Genomic DNA, 23524 nt, shown 5'->3' on the forward strand with positions numbered 1-23524 from the left:
TAAGTTTTTATAGATTTCAATGTAACAAATAAATTTTCGCGTTAAATTTATAGATTAATTTTTTAAAAAATTATTTTCGGCATTAAATTTAAATTTAGAGATAGTACTTGTTAATGCGCACGGAGCGTATTTGTCGGCTCGATATCATCGGGTTGACGTTGATCAACGTCTAAATTGGAGCCCTGCGTCTAAATAACTAGCCCTGAACAGTCCAGATTTGAATAATAATAATGCATGATTATTCTCTCTGGGGATTTCTAAAGGAGAAGATTTTCCCTAAACAACCTCGTACAGTAATGTAACTACGGATGCTGATCATTAAGGTGTGCAATATGATAACTGAGGATATGTATCATCGAGATTAACAACATAGAAGTTTGTGTTGAAGAAGTTGCTACATGTGATGATGGTGGTCATACTGAACAATGATAAGCAGAAGATAAACTCCAGATATATAGTAAACATGTTTTAGTTTACTTTTCTGCATTGCAATTCAAATAATTATTTTTTAACAAAACCAAAAGTTAGATCATTTTGTACGCCACTCTGTATGTTTAGTAAAATGTACATTTTACCTTTCATAAGTTATTAAACTTTACTTTTATGTAAAATGTGTTTATATTTTTTTAGATGATTTAATTTACTATATATACTAGAAGTTTTTGCATGGATGTATGCTGTGAATTTAGTAGTGTATAAAAATTATCATATCTAATCTGCATTTGAATCCAGGACCTTCCAATTGAAAAGTTGAGATGTTGCCACAGAGGTCAGAAAATGTAAATAAACATTAATTAATGTAATAAGCAGTTGTTAAATATTTATTTATTGCTTTTTTTGTAAGAATACACCAAATTTCTAGATTTTTGTGAATTGTTGGCTAATATTTTATTATGCATATTCTTACTAAGCAATAAATTTTCTAATCTTTACTCTAATGAAAAATTAAACAAGTAATCAAAATTTTCCAAATTTGTTTTGAATATTAAACCCCAGTAATTAGGGAAAATCACTTTCTAGCAGATATGGAATTGGTTTGCTTCATGCGTTAATCTATTATTCACTTAGTTTTAAATGTAAATCTACTTAATTATTTTATTACGCTAGATGTCTAAGTTCAATGTTTGTTTAAGCTGTTTCTTACACACTAGTCAACTTCTCTGTCTTTTAATTTCAATTCCTTAATAATAATGAAACTTTTTCTGAAAAAAAATTATTGTTTATTATTTAATAGCCCTGAATTAAGCCAACAAATCTTTATTAATCTAAACAAATAAATACACAATTCATAAATTAAACTATTTTTTAAACTTTGTTAGACTAATGGGAAATAAAATTATGTAAATTTTATTACACATTATTTGTTTTCATTACACGAAAACACTTAATAAGATTCAACTGTTCAACTGTGTCAATATAGTGAGATAGACTATAAATACATAGCCAGTTTCTTACCTCACTTTCCTTTTGTCTGTTTAGTTGAGCTAGATCTCATTATTGTTCATTCCTTCCTTTCTTCTCCAGTTCTTTTGTTATTGCACAAAATTATTAAAGGACTCATTTATTCAGGTTTATCACTGGTTTATATTACTTCATGATTATTATCAAACCCTACTTAAAATGAGTTTTACTATTGTGTTTATTGTTTATGTTTAAACTTTTCTTGCAAGATTCAAACACTGTTGAAAATGACCACCTGCATTCTTCCATCTATTTGCTATAATTCTTATTTATCACAACAGTATCAGTATTATTTGGACACATATATTGATCTAGGTTTCATTTCTTACATTGATTAATGAGGTACTCAATGCAAAGTTGGACTTAAACAGTCTTTCTTCTCAGTTTACCCATTTAACTTGCTGTTTTTACTCTTCTGTGTATACATTTTTACATACACTGTTTAACAATAATTGTTAATAATTATTCCTTATATTCCACAACATCTTTATATAACTGTTTCTTGAGAACAATGTCTATTTCAGTCTAAAAAATCCCTTTCAGCATGCTGGAAGGTGGAAGTAGATTTCACCAGTGCTAAGTAAGGGATAAAAAAGATTTCCACTTTAAAGTTGAGAAAAACTTCAAATTTACTCAATATAACAATGGTTGCATGTGAAAAACAGTTTCACATGTTTAGCATATGACAAGCTCCCATCTTCTTACAATTCCAGCAAAATTTTGGTCATCCCTTACCCTAAGGGTTGGTCATATCAAAAATTGTTTCAGACAAAAGTTTTAGGTAAGTTTAGAGGATTAACGATCAACTTAAACCGATTTGATACTGTACCTATTAAGGGAGGTATGATTTTTTTTTTGTATTCAAAACCCCTTTTTTCCACCCTTTGGGCCAAAGGTTGATGATAACAAAAAACTTTACTTACATAAGTTTTAGGTCCCTATCCAAAGAATAGTAGGAACTTTAAACAAATTTGATACTTTATCTAATAAGAAAGTTATAGTGATATTTTGTTTTTTTCAAAAAAGTCCCTCCATTTCCATCCCCATAGTCCGATTTTGGCCGTTAACGAACAGAATCAAGAATTTGGGACAAGTTATTTATAAGGAACAATTTGAAAGTGATTGGTGCAAAATTATGGCAGTTATCGTGTCCACAAGAAAGTGAAATATAAATATATAAATGTAAACTTTTGAGCTGACGGTGGTTTGGGGTCTGGGGGATGTGAAACGTGAAGATGTCAAAATTTTCCAAAGCTGAATCATGGTACCCATTACAATAGGTAGCTTTCTTATGAAATCTACCTAAAAGATAAGGTGTAGTTTTTACAAAAGAGTACATTCATTTATCATATTTTTTTCCTGTAAATATTAAAATATGATCTGTCGTCCAGGATAAAAGTTTTAAATCATAAATTATGACGGACTTCATAAATTAAATTGACGTTAGAGACTAATGAGAACTAATTGCTTTCAGATCTTATATTCAGCTGTATCTCCTTATTAATAATTAACAATTAACACTTTTTGTCAAATTCTTGCCCAACATATTTGGTTATTCTTAAAGTTTACAAAACTTTATTTTGGATGCATTGTTTATTCACCTATCAATACAGATAGTGTTTTTTATTCCTCCTATTGTGATGTGAATCTGTTAAGATTATTGTATATAATAATAGTACAAATTTATTAATAATAAAACAGAAACAATCTGTCCTTGTCAACATCTCTTAAGGGCAGTGTTAAAATAAGTAAAACTTTATAATAATAAGTAAAATATAGTCATAATCTGCTATGGTGAATAGTTTGATTTGCTCTTTGTACAATCCTGCAGGTTTTGTCACTGTTTTCTCATTAATATTTTCAAATTCCTTTTAAAATTATTTCTTTGTAACTAAAGAAATAAGATTAAACCAGGCTAAAGATGTTTGCCAGTAATGTTTCCACGTTTTGATAGATGCAAGCAGGAGTTTCCTGATAGAGAAATAGTAGTAAAACAAATAATAATAATTAAATTAACATAAAGAAAAGAAAAAAATTAATCAAAACCTGCATATTGTTATAATAGTAACAGAACGTTAACTTGAACAATAATAAATTAGGAACAAAATGATTTTTTGGCAAAGATACTAACCAAGATCCTAATTTCACATATGAAAAATAAAACTTGAAACTTAGAACAGAAAAAAGATAGAGAAACTATTTAAAAAAAAAACAGTACACAACTTTTGAAACGAGTGCATTAATTGCTGATGAACAAAGCCTAATAACTGGGATCTTTAGCAAAATCTTTAATTATTGGTCTTAATCTTATAACACATCCCCTTAAGTAAATCTGTAACAAAAAAAAAATCGTAAAATATTACAAAACTGTATAACAAATACATTCTTCTAACTCCCAGTTTTTTAATCCTGTCACTTGTTAAATAATTACCACTGGCTGTCTTTATCATTCTGGTAGTAATCTTTGCCCTACAAAAATAATCATAAAAATTATGACCATAGCACAAAAACCTTTTACATAATATTATAGAACTGCCTACCATTGGTCAGTTCTCCAAATTATCTCTGATTTTTTGTATGTTAATAAGGGTTCTAGATATATATAAAATACTGGTCTTCAGTGATGTGTTTACTATGGGATATCTGTATAAATAATTCATTGGAACATTAAATACTAGTTTTAATGATTCCTGAATAAGTTGTTTTACTTTAATGATTTAAGAACTGAAATGAAAGGAACATGATTTAAGCTGGTTAGTTTCTACATGTTTATTGAATTATCAAAACAATTCATATAGAACCTAATAAATTATCTTCTGCAGGTGCTCATTCATTCATGTGATTTAATCAATCACTTCTTGATTCTTTACTTATCTTATACTAATATTCTTTTATTCACTGTCAGTCAGAATGATGTTTATAAACATAAACATCTTTCACTGTACAATGTTGCAAAGAATCATTATTGTTGAAGCATACATGCAACTAATAGTGCAATTACTTACTGTAAGGCCGAAAATGATACAATGATGTCTATTTAGTAATGAATTGCTGGTGCTGTAATTAATATGACTTGCTGTGAACAAGAGCATAACATTAGTTCTTTTTTTTTTTTTGATATGATGTGATGAAATAAAAAATTCCCTTGTACTGAAATAAATGTTAAAAGTAAATTATTAAAGGTGATTTTTTCCAATCATTCAATATACCTTACTGTTGATATATCAATCAGGTTTTACAATGTCTTCTTTAATTTATGTTTATATCAAATTATGATAAACTTAAACAAACAAAACTGTGTCAAACATGTAATTTGTTCATTCAAGTGAGATATGATTTATGTATAAACTTTAATTAGAAGAATCAAATAAATAGAATGTAAATTTTTGTTTTAAATTCTTTTCAGTGAATCGGTTTCCAAAATGAGAATAATCACGCTTGTTAAGAACAATAGCAATTAATTCCAGCAGTAAACAATAATAATAATAAGACTAACAATAATATGAAATATTTTTATTTTACTACATCATTATAATTACAATTCTCTACATAAATTAAGTTAATATTATTTTAATATTTGGGTTTTTCCAAAACTGACTTCCAATTAGCTGTTGAAGAAGTAAATCACAATTGTCTAAGGAACAAACTTAACTACTTCACCAGCAGCTTTAAATCTTTTTACACCCCATTTCTACCATACAATCTCTTCTCGTATGTAAAGCAGTAATCAATGAAACATTAAATCTTTCATTTATTCAAAAGCAAAGACTGCGACAGTCTGGCTGTGTCTCCAGAATGAGTGGAAACTGACTACCATTCTAACTCCTCTGGCATGAATAACTCATCTACTGGAGAGTCCAATGAACAGCTCCAAAAAAAACTTGGATCAAGCTGATCGATGATGATGATATAAGAAACCTTAATGAGACTAGGACAACAGCCATGAATCACCATGCATGGAAGAGACTTGTTAGTGAAATCGGACAACCATTGGCACTCACTCAAAGCAGCATACAGGCTTAGGAGTCGAGCCAATCCAAATGCTAGCTAGGGATCAAAAGAAGAAGAAATTTTTCATTGTTGCTCCTACCTATGTGATGTGGCATGACTAGTTTTTTGTAAACAGAAGGACATAGCACTACAGAGATCCATTAATGGCTGTCTCTTGTTTATACTAATAACATTATAAGGGATGTACTGCAAACAGTTTGGCTCCAGAAATTAAAGAGGGAAATTAAGAAAAACAAAATGTGTAAAACTAAACATTAAGTAAACAAACTAACGGTTTTGGAATTGCAGAAAAAATCTATGGAAACAATATCGTCATAATTTTATTGTAGAATGTTGAAGAGCCATTAAGAGCTTAATCTATAATGAACATGGAAGATGCTTATGAAGGGTCTAGTTCTGTATGTCAATGTGTGGCTTCATTCTGCAGGTCATACCAAAGCTTTATTTGATCGGTTCAAGTGGGAGATTTTCAAGATTTTCTATACAATCTAGACTTGGTCCTGGATGACAATCAAGACTTTCCCAATAGCAAAGTTTAACTCAGTGCTTTAAAATCAATGAGAAGTTGATGGGGTCAAAAACTGGCTGGGTACCCAGCTGGCAGAGTACTTTGAGGGTCATCAAAAGCTAGCTGGTGTCATGATACAATAAGTTCCTGAACGCACAGTGGCAACTACATGGAGAAGTAATATAGTTAGTAGGTAACATGTGTAATATATTTTTTCTCCATTATATTTATTATTTTCATTCCAGCCAATTTTGAAGTCAACTTTGGAAGAGTACCCATGTAACCGTTTGAAAATGGCTTTGTAATTTTTTATATTAGTCTACTCTTCTCTGCAAATACTAATACTGTACTCAAAAAATAATACATAGTGTAATAATTTGTAAAAGAAAATCATATAAATTTCAAACGCAATTAAAAAAAAAAATCAATAATAACATTGATCTTATCAGAGAAGGCGTAAATTAAAATAAGTGATCTAAAATGTTTAAGTAATAAACCTAAGGACTAGATTAGAAACTTAAAAAAAAAAAAGATTAAAATATTTTAAGTAAGTAATTCATTATCTATTCGAAAAAGGAAAGAACATTTTTTAATTACTTTAAATACTGATGAACTCTTTATTTTATTCATTCAAAATTATTAATATTTTGAGAATATAAAGATTTGTATGCATACATTTTTATTTCCTGTAGGTTCTCACATATAAATATAATAATAATCAATGTTATTTTGATATTACAGTATTTACTTCCTAACAAGTAGAAATACTGTATTATAAAGAACACAAAACTGTTTACCAAGAACATCTTGATTTTTACTTCCCTTAAAAATTTTAATACTTAAAAATACAAATGAACAAAAGATGTGAATGAATAAATGAATTTCTACAATAAGAAATTGAAATAAATAATGCACATATTCTGTAATCTAGTAAATTCGTATATGACAAGCATTTTAATAAAACTGTTAGTAGCATAACAACTAATTGCAAATATTCAATAACCATATTTTTTTTCCTTTGCATGTTTTAAATACATTAATTCAACATGACAAATGAAACAAGGAAACTCTTGTTCATCTCTTAACATTTGAAGTTACATTCCCTAAAATTATGACAGTTCTGCTACACCTGGAATGTTTCAGGGAGTAATATTCTATAAGTAGAAGGATATGAAGGTGCTAACAGTCAAAACTATTTTTAATGTGCTGGTTCTTGTAATCACCAAAGTTAAGTACCATTAAATACAGTTTATCAGCAATTTATGGACATTTATTTGAGGCTAATAACTATAGCACTAATGCCACTTTTAATTGTCTACATTTATTATCATGTGATATCAATTACTACAGTGGAGCAGTCACCATTTAGTTTAGGTGTAAATTTTTTTCTATATAAGCGACAGCAAAATGAAATTTAACAATAAATTATTAATATATTAGAACATTAATAAATCTTTATTACTAACTTATTAAATAAAGACAAATCTTTTGTTGTGGTATTCCACGTTGTATTTACAAATATTGGAATGTACAGTTTTTGTTTTTCTCATTATGGAACTCTTACCAGTAAATAAGGATATTTCCACATCTCAATATTTATGATCACCATGATTTACCATAAATAATTATTAGAATATATTTTAAGATGATTAAAAGGTTACTGAATTTAATAAGTACTTATTTATAAAAATCATACATATATTAAATGTTAAATAAATTACTTTCAACAATGCTATATATAGTTAAGATTTCTATCTCATTAGCTACATTATTTTGTCAATTACTCATAAAATTTATTTTAAATATCCTACTATCATGACAGTATACTGAGGATTTTGATGAAGAGGAAATATCCTCAAAAGTAGTTTTAATAATAATGTCTTTATAATTAAATACAGCTTGGTGGTTTTTATTTTTATTTATAAATATTTATCCATAAGTTTTTATACATGAATATCTTATATATATATATATATATATATATATACACACACACATACATACTCTTGTCAAGAAATTTATAGCAATATATCTTTTTTTTTATAATCAAAAATTTTGATTTAAATTGAAGTTGAAGAGACATATTTAATGAATACACATTTTTTTGAGGGGAGTTACGGCTAGTTAAAAATTAAATCAAGTATAAGAGTTTAAACCAATAATGCAATTTTTTTCTTAAATTTTAGGTGTAAAATGTTTGAATTCCAGTTAAACAAAACTGCAGCAGAGTTAACAAAACTTTTATTAAGTTAATAAAAGTGTTCCACATTTCCATGCATAGCGTGCACAAACATTTTTTAAATTGTATATTTAAAAACATGAGCTTTGTTAATGAATATTTAGTCAGTGTAATAAGTTTAAATAATAATATCCATTAAAATTAACTAATATTAAGGACCGAACTACATATTCATGTAACGCATTGAAAAGTTTACCTCTTAACCAGCACTTTTCAAAGCTATATTTTATACAGTTGTTTTTTGATAACATTAATAAATACAATCAATAGATTTCATGGGAAGTGACTGTACAACCAACAGAAAAATCTGAGCTAATTGTTTCATCCAATGCGAGCAATGAGGCCGTTTTCTTCTGGTTGTAGAAACTCGAATATTATTGCATCCACCATTTCTCTTAACAGTTCTTGAAGAATATTCACATCCCTAAAAAGAAAATAGGTTTAAAATACACAAAACAGATTTAATACAAAAACAAATACACACAGCACGTATAAAAATATATTCTAGATTTAATATGTTTCAACCATTATTTTTATATTTTATTGTTTCAAATATAATGCCCATATTATTTATCTTAAATATATTTTCACATTTTCTTCTTTTTAATGGTCCTTTATTTTTCTGAATGGCTTCTTGTATATTATCATATTAAAAGGAATATGTTTTCTTTTCTGTAGTACATTAGTTTTATTGGTGCTGTTTACTAAATTTACTTAAAATTTATATATTTTTAACATTACAAAATTTGAAATAAGTAAAAGTAAGTAAAAAAAAACTTAATAAGTAATCTAAAAAAACTTTACTCAAGTATTCAATTATAGAATTATTAAAAAGTAAATAAATGTATTAAGCAAAACTACTCTAATCAAAAACAATTTTGATATAAAAAAAAAGGTTAACATAGAAAATACTAAAGGAAAAGGATAGTAGAAAAAACTATCGCAGTAAGTGCTTCAAAAGCGTGGATTTCTGTTTTAGTTAAGAAAGGAAGTTGCACATTGTAATGATTTTTGAAAATACTTCTTTTGGTGTTTTGGTTAATTTTCGTATTAGTTTTTTTTATTTTATTACATGTTATATTAATATCATGGTTCAAAATGATCAAAACTTCAAAATTAATTTTTTGGACACTGACCCTTTCCTTCAAACCAAATCACATTTTGGATTATTGCAAAACTAGCTTTCTTTTTTGTAATTGGGTTTCTTTTTTATCCATTATTAAAAAAAAAGTACAATATTATGAGGCCAAGTCAAAAACTATCTACACTTTTCATCCTACAATTTATTTACAAAAAGGTAGGGATTCAACAAGTACATCACTCTTTCTACACAGTCACCTCCCTTGTCAATGTACTTAGTCCAGTGGTCCACAAGCTTGTGCATTCCTTCCAACAAGAAGATTTTCAGTTGGTCACAAAGCCATTTTTGCACCACTTCCTGCATGTCTAAATGTATGGAAAATTGACAACCTCTCAAAGCATCCTTGAGTGGCCCAAACAGTTGAAAGTCAGAGGGAGTAATATCATGGTGTTAGGGAAGGTGTTCCAGTACCCTCTTTGTGCATCACACTTGTCTGGTCACTTTTAAAATTCTTGATTCATGAAAAAACACTACGTGAAAAAGCACATCCCTGTATTGTGATAAAAGTCTATGATGAATTTCAGCCCATTTCACACCCTCCGACCAGAGAAACTGGATCACTGCTCATTGTTTCTCCTTAGTGCAAACTCCTAGCAGAGTGGGCATATTTACACTGTAATAGCCGGAAGGCAAATTACATGTTTGGAATCAAATTTCACACACATAACTGTAGTCGTAACAATTTTAAGCATGCATGCACAAAAGGCAGTATGACTGGTTTGAAAGTGTGTTATGGTGAGTAGTAGTAATTTTTTGACTTGCCCTCATACTTTCAGTGCATGCTGGGATTGGGGATTGAAAATGAATTTTCTTTACATTTTGAGGTATGAGGAGTACAAAAATACCAAAATTAAATTGGGGTTTCCTCATACATATATATTTATATATATATATATAAAGCCTTATGTATAAAATTTTGTGGCTTGAAAATCTCAAAAACTACTGGGTCAACTATGTGGAAATTTAAATATGCTGCAGTAGTGAATTTGAAATTGTGCATGTGAAAATCTGATGAAGTTTGGTTGAGTTGTTCTTGAGTTATACTCAATTTAAGTTAAAAAAAGCTACATTTAAGTATAAATCAAATATGCTAGATCGCAACATGTCCAGTTTTATTGAAAGTACATTTTATCAAAGCTTTTTTTAAAATATTTTTTACTACTTTTTTTATTTTAAATATTGAGCTAATTTATTTTTTGCATTTTTTAAAATTATAGTTGTTATAATTTTAAAAAGAATGTTTATTATATAATACATTTTAAAATAATTAGCTTAATATTTGATTATATTTAAATGGAGCTGTAGTTTTCAAGAAAGTACTAGTTTAAGTGGATGATTTAATAGTGCTCTACTTTCAGTTCCTGTGAATCATTTTGCTTGAAAACAATAGGCTATATTCCCAATAGGTTTACATCATCTTACCAAGTTTTCTCAAAATTGGATAACATTTGTGTCCGGTAAGGCAGAGAAAAAAATCTTATACATACATATTCGTATACAGTATACACAAACGTGGCCAGGTGCAGTGATTTCCAAATTTTTTGGAATTCATTAAAAAGTATTAATTAGAAGTTAAAGTTGCAAAAAATAAGACAGTATGGAGACCTAAGTAAATTAAGAAACTTAAACAGTAGAGTTTGGATTGATTTAACTTTGAATAATGATTTAATAACAAAAAGAAATTAGTCACTTTTAAAAATTATTTCTATTACTTTCAAACTTAAAAAATCTGATGTGGACACTACATGACTTCCTTGTACGCCCATTAAATTACAAATACACATTGTTTTGCTGCACTTCATTTAAACTTTTTTTCATTTAAAAGTGAGATACAATCTTCAGATTCTTTAATAAAGGTGACAGTTGCACAATTGCTGAAATATTAGTTTTTGTTAACATCAAATATTTATAGAATTATTAATTCAACAATCTTTCATGAAGTATTGTGATATTGTCTGACAATATCAGAGGAGTAATGAACTAAAAGATCAGAATTTTTTGCAATTTATTAAAGATCAGACATGTATGCCTCAGTGTATTTATTGTTCTTGTGAGGGTCTATTTTTCAGTCATGCTTTAGTTAACTTTAATGTTGATAAAATTAAACAGAAATTCCAGAATAACTGAATAAAATTAAGCAGAAATTAAGTAGAAAATTCAAAAATAATAAGATTCTAAATTATAATTTTTAATTAATATTAAATAATCAGATGTTTCACCAACTCTATTACATATACACATATGTAATAATGCCTACTAAATTGCATATACACATTTTTAAAAAAATATAAAATTTTATTACACTAATAACTTCTCATTTTTTAATTTTTTATTGTTATTATTGAATAATTGAATAATTATTTATTGTAAAAGTGTGTTTACAATCAGAGGTTAACAATTATTAATAAGTCAATATATTTAAATAAAATTAAAAAAAGGAGATGAAGTCAGACTTGAACCAATGTGCCTTCCCCTTGTAAGATCAAAATATTAATTAAAATTTTATTTGGTTATAACTCTGGAACCAATGAAAATAAGTACCACTTATGATATATCGTTGAAAAGCTCTCAATGAAGACTTATTACTGCAATTAAGTCTAAAATCCAATTTTTGGGGGATTTTGGGCATTTTTGGTTCAGTCGATTGCAATCAAAAGGGGAGGTGCACAACTAGTTGTTACAACAGTCCTAAATCCAAAATTTCAACATCCTAAGGCTAATTGTTTTTGAGTCATGCGAGATACATTCATACATACGTACAGACGTCACACCGAAACTGGTCAGAATGAATTAGGGGATGGTCAAAATGGATATTTCTGTTGAAATCTGAAAACCGAAATTTTTTGCAATCACAATACTTCCTTTACTTCATACAAGGAAGTAAAAAACAATGAATATAAATATTTAATTGTTTTGTGTTTTTTAATTAGATGTTATTAGACTCCAACAAATAGCTAAAAGTTTCAATAAATCTACAATTATGTTATAGCATTAAATAATTAGTAGATTGTAGAAGAAACAGAATCGATTCTATTTTTATTGCCTTATATGTCTTGGTAAATTTATAACTAGTTTTTTATTTTTTTTATTTTGGTAAGCTGCTCTTAAAATTGTGTATAAATTTATAACTGTGCACCGAAATCTAAAAAATGATCCATGAACAGAAAATATTTTCCTGGTTATACCTGATATGGACTGAAATGTAAATAAGAATATTCATGGTACTGAATGAGTTAAATAATAGTGTATTAAAAGGGGAAGTGTACTCACTTTATGATGAAGAATTTAAACTTGTCTAGTTACTGTGTTTGTTAGATTATATGAAAATAAACTAAGAAGTTTATAAACTTACTGAATATGCGAGGGTCCACATAGTTCAGTATAGTATTTTATTTTAGGTTCTGTTCCACTAGCTCGTATTGTTGCACAAAGTCCATTACTGAAAGTGAAAGTAATCATTGGATTACTGGATGATACTGGTAAATATGGTTTGTTATCTGGTTGTGTTGTATCATGACCCAATATTAAATCACGAACATGTTCTATTTTATATTTACCAGAGAGAATATTATCTGGATACTGAAACAAAAATACAAATATAAAAAATTGTAAGAATTTTCTGAAAATATTTTATGTAATAACCAAATCAAAATGTCAATGTTGTTAGTCTAAAATTATAACAATTCATTTTTAAATATACAAAATATTTTTCATCAATAGCCGGTGTTGTTGCTGAACTTAAATTACAGATAGATGTTACTTTATCTGAGTTCCAAGCATCACATACATGTGTAAAATAGTTAACTAATTAACCTAATATGTTCTTCAGTGGTTTAACTTCTTTGGCATATAAAATATTACCATGGGTCAATTTTTTAAAAATAAAAAAGATAGGTTATTCATCTTACACTAATTTGTAATATTTCCTGATGTAACCACAGTAAATTTTAGAATACCCACTGTTAGTGTGCTAGAAGGAACTATATAAATGAATAAAAAGACTCTGTTTTAAACAGAGAAAAAGATTATAAAACATAAAGTACATAACAGAGGAGGATATCATTTGTCATTTGTTGATATAATTTCTCTTCTATATAGAAATTGGATAATGTTACTGACGTATATTTATATGTGCAAATTATTATAATAATAATTATATATTATTTGCATAGCTATCCATTAGTTTTAAGTAGCTTTTTCTCTTCCTTTGCTTCTACTGGTATCTAGATTTGCATAAAAAGAAAAGATGTAAATAGATGTATTAAAGCATTATCAAATAAGCAATAAAGTTTACAATAAATAGTATATACAATTACAAATATTGTGATGTATTTTGTCATAAGGACTGCATTAATCTATAGCATATTTTATATCTTTCTAGAATCGTTAAAATTTGGTTCAAAAATTTTGATCGAGATCATAATAACATATGGTCAGTGTAGATATTTTTAAAGTTTTTCGAAGTTTTCAAAAATCATTATTCCAAAATCAAATGCATTTGAAAATAGAAATTTTATTTTATGTTATGTATGGTATTGTATTGTATGTATGGTAGGTAAATTTTGTTAAACTTTCAATAAAAATTTATTAAAATCATACAGTGGCCAGTTATTTATGATATCAGTTTTTAACAGGCTATTTGCTAAAATTAAAAAAATTCTTAGAAATGATTAAAATAATCTACACTATGTTACTATTTACTTGTTAAGATTGCAAAGGAAGGCCTCTTATAAAATGAATAGAAGAAATGTGTCTATGAGACAAACTTTTTAAAAATGTAACATGAGTATTATTATATTTTCAATAACTGATATTTTCAATATCTGAAAGATGGCTGCTGGGATGAGAGGGCCAGTTATTTTGGGGGTGAGAACCCAAGAATATGGAAATATATATTAGTCTGAAAATAAAATCTAATGCACAAAACTGTAGCCATTAATGAGTTGTCAAGGCTACTGACTACAGATGTTTCTTCTATGGTTAGATTTGCTACATAAAATTTAATAATAATGAAAAAGTTTGTATAATAAGGATAATCTGTTCTGTACTGACTGTATTTTGGCACCCTTTGAAATGATTAAGGCGGTGAAATATTGCTCTTATTATAGCTGGATCATCACAGATAAAATAAGAATTCTCAGTTAAATGGTGACCATACCTGAAAAATAATAATACGTACATTTTAATATACAAAAAAAAAGAAAACAAACGAGGTATACCATATTATTTTATAAGAAATTCTTTATTTTATACACACTCTACTTCAATTTACATTTTACAATAAATTACAATTTTCAATTTCTGGTAAGAAAAATCACATCTCTAAACAATTCATCATTGTCTCAAGTACTTTTAATACAAGATATACAATAACACACATCATTTTCTTATAGTATTTATAACGCTTAAACTATTTATAGTAATCTTTAACTTTTGAAGTACTATTGAAGCAATGAACTTTTTTATTTCTTCTTATTCAACCTTAAGATCATCTTCATCCAGTGGTTTAACTTTTAATACAAGCAATCAAAACAGAACTAAACCAGTTTACCCTATGTCATCTGCGGCTTATTTCACTGTTTTAATATAAAACACTACTTTACTAATTTTTAATTAGAAAACATCCATCCATGAATTATAAAAAAAACAATCGTATAATTTATAAACTTTTTAAAAATATTTCACACTACTTTTTTTAAATTTGTGTAGCTTTTAATGTTAATAGATTTAAGTTCACAAAATGTTACTTTCAATTGTACTTTTATACAAGGGTTGTGCAGAAAGTAACTTACGTTTTGAAATAAAAAACCAACCAAATAAAAAAAAAGAAATTGTATTATATACATTTGAAAGGGACAATCGTAAACTATTTTTCTACATAGTCGCCATTTAAATTGAAGTACTTATCATAATGACTGCCAAGCTTTCAATTCCTTCTCTGTAGAAATGTGCCGCCTTAAATTTTTGGCACCCATCTTGCACAAAATTTGTGATAACCAAGCTTCCCTGATACAATTGTATGCAGTACACTTCGTGAAGTTTGGGGGAAGTGAAGCAAGAGTTCCATAATCATAATGCAGTGATTTTCATGAATTTTATCATTGATCTTCAACATCAGTTCATCAGTCACAAGGCTAGGCCGACCACTGCGGTACTCATCAACATTGGTGCGGCAATTTTTAAACTGAATGCACCACTGCCTCACTCCAACTTCACTCATTATTCCATCTCTGTACATCTCACAAAGTTGTCGATGAATTTCAACTGGTTTGAGGATTTTTGCCATTAAAAACCTAATCACTGAATGCACCTCACAACTTGCAAAATTTTTTATTGAAGCACATATTTCAATAATTCACAATGATCATGAATAACATGAATTCACAACGAAGTAGAAAAATCTCAGCCTACATGCTACAACAGCTTGGTGCGTACAGACTGTAGAAACGTTTTGACGCCAAGATCTCTGTCCCCACCCGTCTTCAGGCTAGGCACAAACATAAGTTACTTTCTGGACTGCCCTCATATTTATAAAATAGGTGATAAAAAGGGATGGTAACAATTTTCAAACCATTTTAAATTAAAACACTTCATAAAAAACAATTTGGAAATTTTATTTCATTAGTTTTGAAATTATATATTTTATTTTTCCAAAAGAACTCAGAATTTTTAGGATAATATTTATGTACAACACATTTATGATAATACTGAAAAAAAGAATAAAATAAAATATTACGACACAATTAAGCAAAAAATAAAATTTTAGCTAGCTCCATATTGAACAAGTATTTAAATTGTTGGTATGAATTTGTACGAATAAATATTACGTGTGAAAACTGTTTCAAAAATTTACTTAGAAATTTTAGATTTTAAAACTACATTGTTGTTTTTTACAATTTTCTTGTTTTTCAATTTATTTCAGTATCCACACTTAGGATAGCTCTTTATTTGTAGTATTTTTATCTAACAACAAAAGAAATAAAATTTTAAAACCAAAAAAAAGGTTGACATTTTATCTTTTTTTTTTGTTGCTTGGTAAGGAGTCCATATCCATATGTCCGGTCCATATGTCTGGTTCAATGAAAGAAGCTTTGCGTGGCATTATGTTCAACGACAACGAAGAGGTAAAGAAAAACATACAAAAGTGGCTTTGAGATTAAGGTAAAGAATTCTTTGCTGAGGGGATAAGAAGACTCGTAAAAAGATGGGACCAAGTGCAGAGAAGTTGGTGGAGATTATGTGGAAAAGTAGAGAAAAAAATTGTGTTTATTTAATAAACCACTTTTGCTATATAGCTATATGTCTGTTTAATTATTGAATGACCTTCATAAAGATGAGATATTATTTATAATTCTTAGGCTTCTCCAATAGCTGGTTTATTGTGAATGTTTGGTCTGAAATCAGTTTAATTTATAAAAAATGAAGAAGAAGTTTATTATTGAAGATTATTTTCTGAAATATTTTGTGTAATCAAAAAGAGGCTGATTGTTGGTCTGTAGTTCCTTAAATCCTTTCTGTTATTTTTTTAAATAAACTTACAACTTTAAGTTTACTCAGTGAGTAAAGCCAATGATTCGCTACGTCCACTTTTATTAAACAAACGCTGAAGAGCCATGTTAAGAATAAAGCTTTCATTTGACCTCTTAGTTAATAAGATTCCCTGATACCCCACTTAATCCTGTTATGTTTCCTTCTTTCAATGATTTTATTACATATTCTGTATCTTCAACAAAAATGTCTGATTCTAAGTACTGCTTAATATGCTGTACTAATGTTGTAGCTGAGGAATTATAATGTTCATAAGAGTAGAGCTGTTCAATGTATTTATTAATTCTATTCAAAACATTATAATACAGACAGCTGTAGAAAAAAAAAAGTATAACTCATAAAAACCAAAAACTTAATAAAACACTCACTGTTGATAAATTTCATGTAATTTATCACATAACGTTTTCCCTTGGCTGTATAATGTAGTAGCAAGTTTAGCACTGCACAGTGCTGCTGATATGCCATCCTTGTCTTTTACTTGCACACCACACATAAAACCAATAGCTTCTTCAAATGCAAATAATACAGTATAATCATTAGATGTTAAATCTACTGCTCTCTGGGCTATCCATTTAAATCCTGTTAATGTGTCCTGTAAATAATAATAATCAACAAATTATATTGGTATTATTTTTTTTAATAATATAAATAACTTGTATTTAATGAATTTTCCATATTCACTCAAAACTTTAGTGGAGATACAAGAGCAAAGTAATTTTAAATGATAACTCATTTTGATTTGAAATTAAAATAAAAACCTGATGATAATATACTTGAAATTTATATAAATCTGTTCTTGAACATATAAACAGCAACAACAGACAGTCTGTAAATGAATCTGAGTATACTTGGAACTTCATAGAAATTAAAACAAAATTCTGAAAGCATATTTTATTAAAAAGAAGAAACCCAATTGTTAAAATTGTTTAAGAAGCAATTTCTTATTTAATGCCAGCTCAGTAAATGAAAATCACTATTAACAATTTTGTGCAAATGTAAAATATATATACTGATTGAATCAACATTATTAAAAGATATTTGCAGTAGATAGATTATTTACTTCAAAACACTAATCTCAATGTTAAAATATTATGCAGTGCTTAATCTATATATATAAAAAAGGAGTTTGAGTTCTTTCAAATGCAAGATTAAGGACCCCCCCATAAGTATACAAAAAAATTTAATTCGGCAAAAAGTTTTTATTTATTGTAAGAGTAAGAGTGGTTTTTATGTTTCTCTTTTACACTCTTGATTATCCAGTTGTTCAGTCATTCTCTTATTCTGAAATTCAGTTATATCTACGAGATGGTATGACCAATTTTAAAAATTGGAATGGCTTATTTTTTACCATATTGGGTGCTAATATTTGCATAAAAAATATGTATGCTGGATCATTATTTTTATCCATTATCCATTTTTTTACCCATTATTTTTCTGAAATTTAATTATACCTCTGGAACAGTACAACCAATTTTAAAAATTCAAACAGCGTATTTGCTAGCAGTTCAAGGGCTAATGGTTGTGTACAAGATATACTCTCAATCATGCAATTGTCCCGTAATGCATATTCACATCTTTTACATATATATAAAAGGAGTTGATTTCTTTGAAATGCAAGATTAAGGACCCCATAGGTATACAAAAAAATCTAATTCAGCAAAAAGTTTCTACTTATACAAGGATGGTTTTTATGTTTTTATTTTTTTGAAGCGACTGCTCATGTGGCAGTAAACTGCACATTTCTATTGCACAAATCCGACTACACAACCTTTTTTCTGAAATAGCCAAAAGATTCAGTTTTTAATTATTTATCAATATGCCAAATAAAAAACATCTGTTGTCGATAGTTATTAAAAGTTATTGATTATCAAAGATTTTAAAATTTCTATTTTTTTTTTTAAATAACTTAAATGAAACATCATATAAAAATGTAATTCAGGACAATGATAAATCTCGATTTTTGGGAACTTTTAAGTTTATACAACCTTTCTAAACCAATATTAGGGCCATAAACTACGAAAATTTACTGCACAAGCGTTATTGAGTACAGATTTTCTTAAAAAATTGAAGAATGCTCTCCTTGAAAATGTCTATTGAGATGCACTTTTGGTTATATAAGTTGCAGATCAATAAATAGGGCTGTAGCTAAGAAATCACTACAATAAGTTCATCATGGCAAAATTAAAACATTTTATGAAAGAATATTTTGTGATCATTTATAATTAAAAAAATATCAGTAAAATGTATTTAAAACACCTTTTTTTTAAATAATTAAATCGAAAACAACTAAATATATAACTTAAAAGCAATCAAAACCTCGTTATATATCATGAAAATAATTTATATTTAATGCTTCTTTAAGGGGCTAAACTTAAATTTAGTTGTGCTTAGTGCTTTTTCAAGATGCTAAACTTTAATTGTTTTTGGTAATTTTACTGTGATTGTGATAGTTGCTTGAATTTCATCAACATTCAAAATCAAATAATCATCGAACTGAAAAATTTGGTGGTATTTTATAAGTAGAATTTTATTAAGTTTATTGTTTACATTGAATTGAAAATTTTTATTATTTTAATTCAATTTTCACTTGACTTTTTTCAATCAATTTTTCTTGATTTTTTTTCTCACTTTAAAATTTAAAATATTTCTGCCACTTTCTTTTTATAAGATTAAATTGATATGCAAAAAAATAGTATTGATAGGACAAGTCGTAACCAGCAAAGAATTGTAAGACATTGTACACTCTGTTTCTCAAAAACTGATCTCCTTTTGCACTCCAAAGAGCAGAGTGAAGCGATACTTGGCTGAGCAGTTAGATGGAGTGATAAATGTGGAGCACAGCTTGTGGATCGATAAATAGAGCTGTAGCTAAAAATCACTGCAATAAGTTCATCGCAGCAAAATGCTAATATTTATTTTTTTAGAATATTTCAGTAAAATACTTAATATTCTCACAAATATGAGGATACAAATTTGTCGAGGGACCAGGAAGCAAAGCCCCCCTGACTGGCTAGTATTTTCATAAAATAATAAATTCAATACAAGCCCCTTTCTAAATACCTGGAAATATATTTTCATAAGGTTTTTCTGAACTATAATTCAATTACTTTCTCTGGAGTATTACAGATCACAATAGGAAAGGAACTTCATTATAGTTTTGAAAAAAACTGAAAAATATTTTCCGTGTATTCAGAAAGTGAGAGTATTAAATTTATTATCTTAAAACAGTTCAAACATAATTTCATTGTGCCGTTGTATTATTTTAATTACGTTAAAATGCTCAGGACCTCTTCTCAAATCTCCTTAAGAGATTACAATAAAAAGCTCCGTTAAAAGAGATTTAGTTTTGTTAATTAAATAACTAATATTATTTTTTCTAATTATTATGTTTTTGGGGATTAATTAAGAATTACGGTACTAAATATTTGAGCCTGTTGCCCACCCAGTTACACTAGATCCCTCAACCCTCTTCATTAACAAAAACTGAAACTTTCTAACTCAAACTTTATGTTAAAACATTACTTTTCTAGGGCATGAGAAAACACAAATAATTTCTACTAGATCTGAACTCTCCTTGCCTCCCCCAGGCTCCTTTTAAATATAAAAATTTGATAGGCATCATAATAAGTATAAAATTAATGATTGAAATCCATGTTATATTGAAACCTGAAATTCATACATGGACAAATCATTTATTCCTCACAATACAATCTTTTCATTCTTTGATGAAAAAAAGCTGACCGATGTCAAGCGTGCTTATATTCTATTTTGTAAAACTTCTGCCAGTTAATTTTTTGTTCAATGTATAATGGTGACAGCAGTTTCATTAACCAATTTTAATGAAACTTACCTATGAAGGTCATCTTAAACATAACAGAAATACATAATAAAATGAAATAAAATATATAGTATAAAAGAATCCTATTACATGAGATAAATATTTACGTGATTGTATCCTCCATCATCTAACAATTGCTCTTTTTTTATAAATACTTTTTATTTCATTTAACCATTCAGCTTGTAGTTAAATAAAATAAAATTGCAAAAATTAAATATATGAAAAGTTTGCACTGACACTGATAAAAATTAAAGTTCAAATGACTTAAAATAATAATTAATTCTTAATATTTCTCAAAATTAATTATTTTTTAAATATTCATAAAATTTTGAATAATTTTTGCAGGAAGTAGTATTTTTTGTTATTTCTGAGTAAATGAATCGACAGTTTTTTTAAAGTTGGGTTTTCAGTTGGATCAAAATTTAACTTAAATTTAATTTCAAAATTGTATTCTATGAACAGGAAATGGTTGTATCATCAGCTGAGTGAAACCATATGTTTTCATGTTAGCAGAATACCCCATCATACCTAGTAATAATTTTAACTTTAAATTAACACTATCTAATAATTTTTTTGTTTAATTTATATTAGAATATTTTTAAACATAAAAGTTTTAGAACGAAATATTTTTCCCATATGGACAATAAGAAGTTGTATTGTAACACCTAATTTTAGTTACTAGTTTCAATAATTCTGCTGCAAATTGTTGTACAGATAAAGTAGGATTTCAATGTAACCCTGTTAATTTTACAAAACTCTTATATGCACTTTAAAATAAGAGCTTTATTTAATTACACATATCATGAATTGAAATTCTTTTTACAAGTTGTTATATTGACGAAAATTGTACGAGGAAGATATTTATAACAAGTTAAATGAAATGAGAATATGAGGTTCAAGTCAAAATTCTAAACATAAAGGCAGGTGAGGAATTAAGTATGTAATCTATGAGAGCAAGCTTATGAAAAATAAAACAATTCGATTCAAAGAATTAACAGAAGAAATTTACCTTGAAAAGAAATATTCCAGTTAGAAATTTTAAAGATGCCTGGGCAAAAATGAGACAAAAGTACTGTTTTTAATGGTTGATTTAACATAAGCGTTAATGCAAGTAAATAAATAAGTGGTTTAATGACACTAAATTACCTCAAAATATAAACCTTCTGCCTTAGCAATTGTTTGTAATACTTTTGATGATACAGCACTGCTAAGGAAACATAATCGACTATTATCTATGTCTTTATTTCTTTCTTTATAAGCATGTAAACACCACCATCCAAGAAGTGTGCCAATTTCATTACCAGTAAATACTTTCCATTCACCTGACCTTAAAACAAAAAAACAATCAAAAATACATTATTATAATATAAAAAAATTGCACGACTGTTAGATGATGAATAACTAATCAGCAGTTTATCTACACCTTTACAAACCGGTTCAGTATATATATTCATTTAATGTAGCATTTAATGCAGTTAATGTAGTTTTTATTTAATAATTTATTAGGGTTTCTTAACCTTTTAAACACTGGCATTATTATTGACAGTTTTACTTGTAATTTCGCTGAAAATGAGCCTTAGAATTAGCTGTAAAGGTTTTTTTTGGAATAATAATGTTTACAAAATGTGAAAACAAGTGATCTAAAATGTTTCATAATTTTAAAGTGTTTCTCATATTAAACAGCATGGGTTTTCTGCTGCTTTCAGCTGTTCAACAGATGTTAATAAAGGAAAACTATAATGACATAAAATATTTTTTGTAATCCTTTTTTCATGTTTGTTATCTTTGATTCAAAATGTCAGATGTAATTTTTCTAGTATAAAAAATTCTCCTTCACTAGAGATTTCACTCATAGTTTTCAAATATTTCAAAAAAGTTTTGTCTTTTTTGTCTCCTAATGCCTACTTTTCTGCATTTAAAAAAAAAATATATATATAATTTCAATTGCTAAATCATTTTAAAAATTCAAATGTCATCATTATAAGAGTGAAAGAAAAAAAATCAAGTTAAGTTCTTTCTACAACTGTATGCAGAATGCTAAGAAAAGGGATAGAGATTTTATTAATCTTAGGAAAAGGAGGGTCTCATCAGAACCAAGCGAGCCGATTTATGGTTTGGTTGTTTATATCTCTTAAACACAGAAAACTTACTTCTTTTTTTTTCAAATGAGACAAAACTCTTAATCTAGAGTTTAAAACTATGCTAAATGGGGAAACTTGTTTACAATTATTAACTGTGCATAATGTCATTACAGAAACAACTGCACTGATCCAGCTGTATGTTGCGACAGGTTAGTTAATCTATTCTTAAATACTACTAGGAATTTTAATTAAAATTACTTCTTGTTAAACAGATTCTCATTTTCATCTGTTAATTTAACATATTATTTGCTAATTTTTCCAACTTTGTCCAAATTAAGCTAAAACTCTCATTATTTAGCTATGAAGTTTTTTTAAAAAAAGCTAGTAATCTGAACATTAAAAAAAATTTGTTAGTGGAATAAAAACCGGTAATACAGATAGTTGTAAATCAAGATTAGATTAAACAACCCATTACGTCAAGTATTAATGTATATTCTTTGGAAATACTGTTTTTTTCATTCAATTGTGGAAGAAAATATGCTGTTGGATTAGTCAATAATTCACCACAAAGCTACTTTTGGCTGCTGTAAGAATTATTAGAGAAATAATTAGGATATAAAAACAGATTGTTTAAAAATCAGTGTGTTTACAGTAGACACTTCTTAAACAATTCTGGCTGTAACCAATCGCAACAGAA

At 27.6% G+C, this 23524-nt stretch overlaps 1 protein-coding gene across 5 annotated transcripts in view; it reads right to left on the reverse strand.

Annotated features, from left to right (window-relative positions):
* Positions 1-4959: 4959 nt before the first annotated feature.
* Pgm2a (phosphoglucomutase 2) overlaps positions 4960-23524 on the reverse strand; it is a 42073-nt gene continuing 23508 nt past the window's right edge. For all 5 annotated transcript variants that reach the window (XM_075368307.1, XM_075368308.1, XM_075368306.1 and 2 more), the window contains 5 exons: positions 21893-22073; positions 17277-17500; positions 14413-14518; positions 12713-12939; positions 4960-8643 (listed from right to left, as the gene is read on the reverse strand). In XM_075368307.1, coding sequence (XP_075224422.1) covers positions 8541-8643; positions 12713-12939; positions 14413-14518; positions 17277-17500; positions 21893-22073 — 841 coding nt within the window. In that variant the 3' untranslated portion in view covers positions 4960-8540. The remainder of the gene's footprint in view (positions 8644-12712; positions 12940-14412; positions 14519-17276; positions 17501-21892; positions 22074-23524) is intronic.

Source organism: Lycorma delicatula, chromosome 6 (assembly GCF_047948215.1).
Source record: "Lycorma delicatula isolate Av1 chromosome 6, ASM4794821v1, whole genome shotgun sequence".
NCBI classification, from domain to species: domain Eukaryota; kingdom Metazoa; phylum Arthropoda; class Insecta; order Hemiptera; family Fulgoridae; genus Lycorma; species Lycorma delicatula.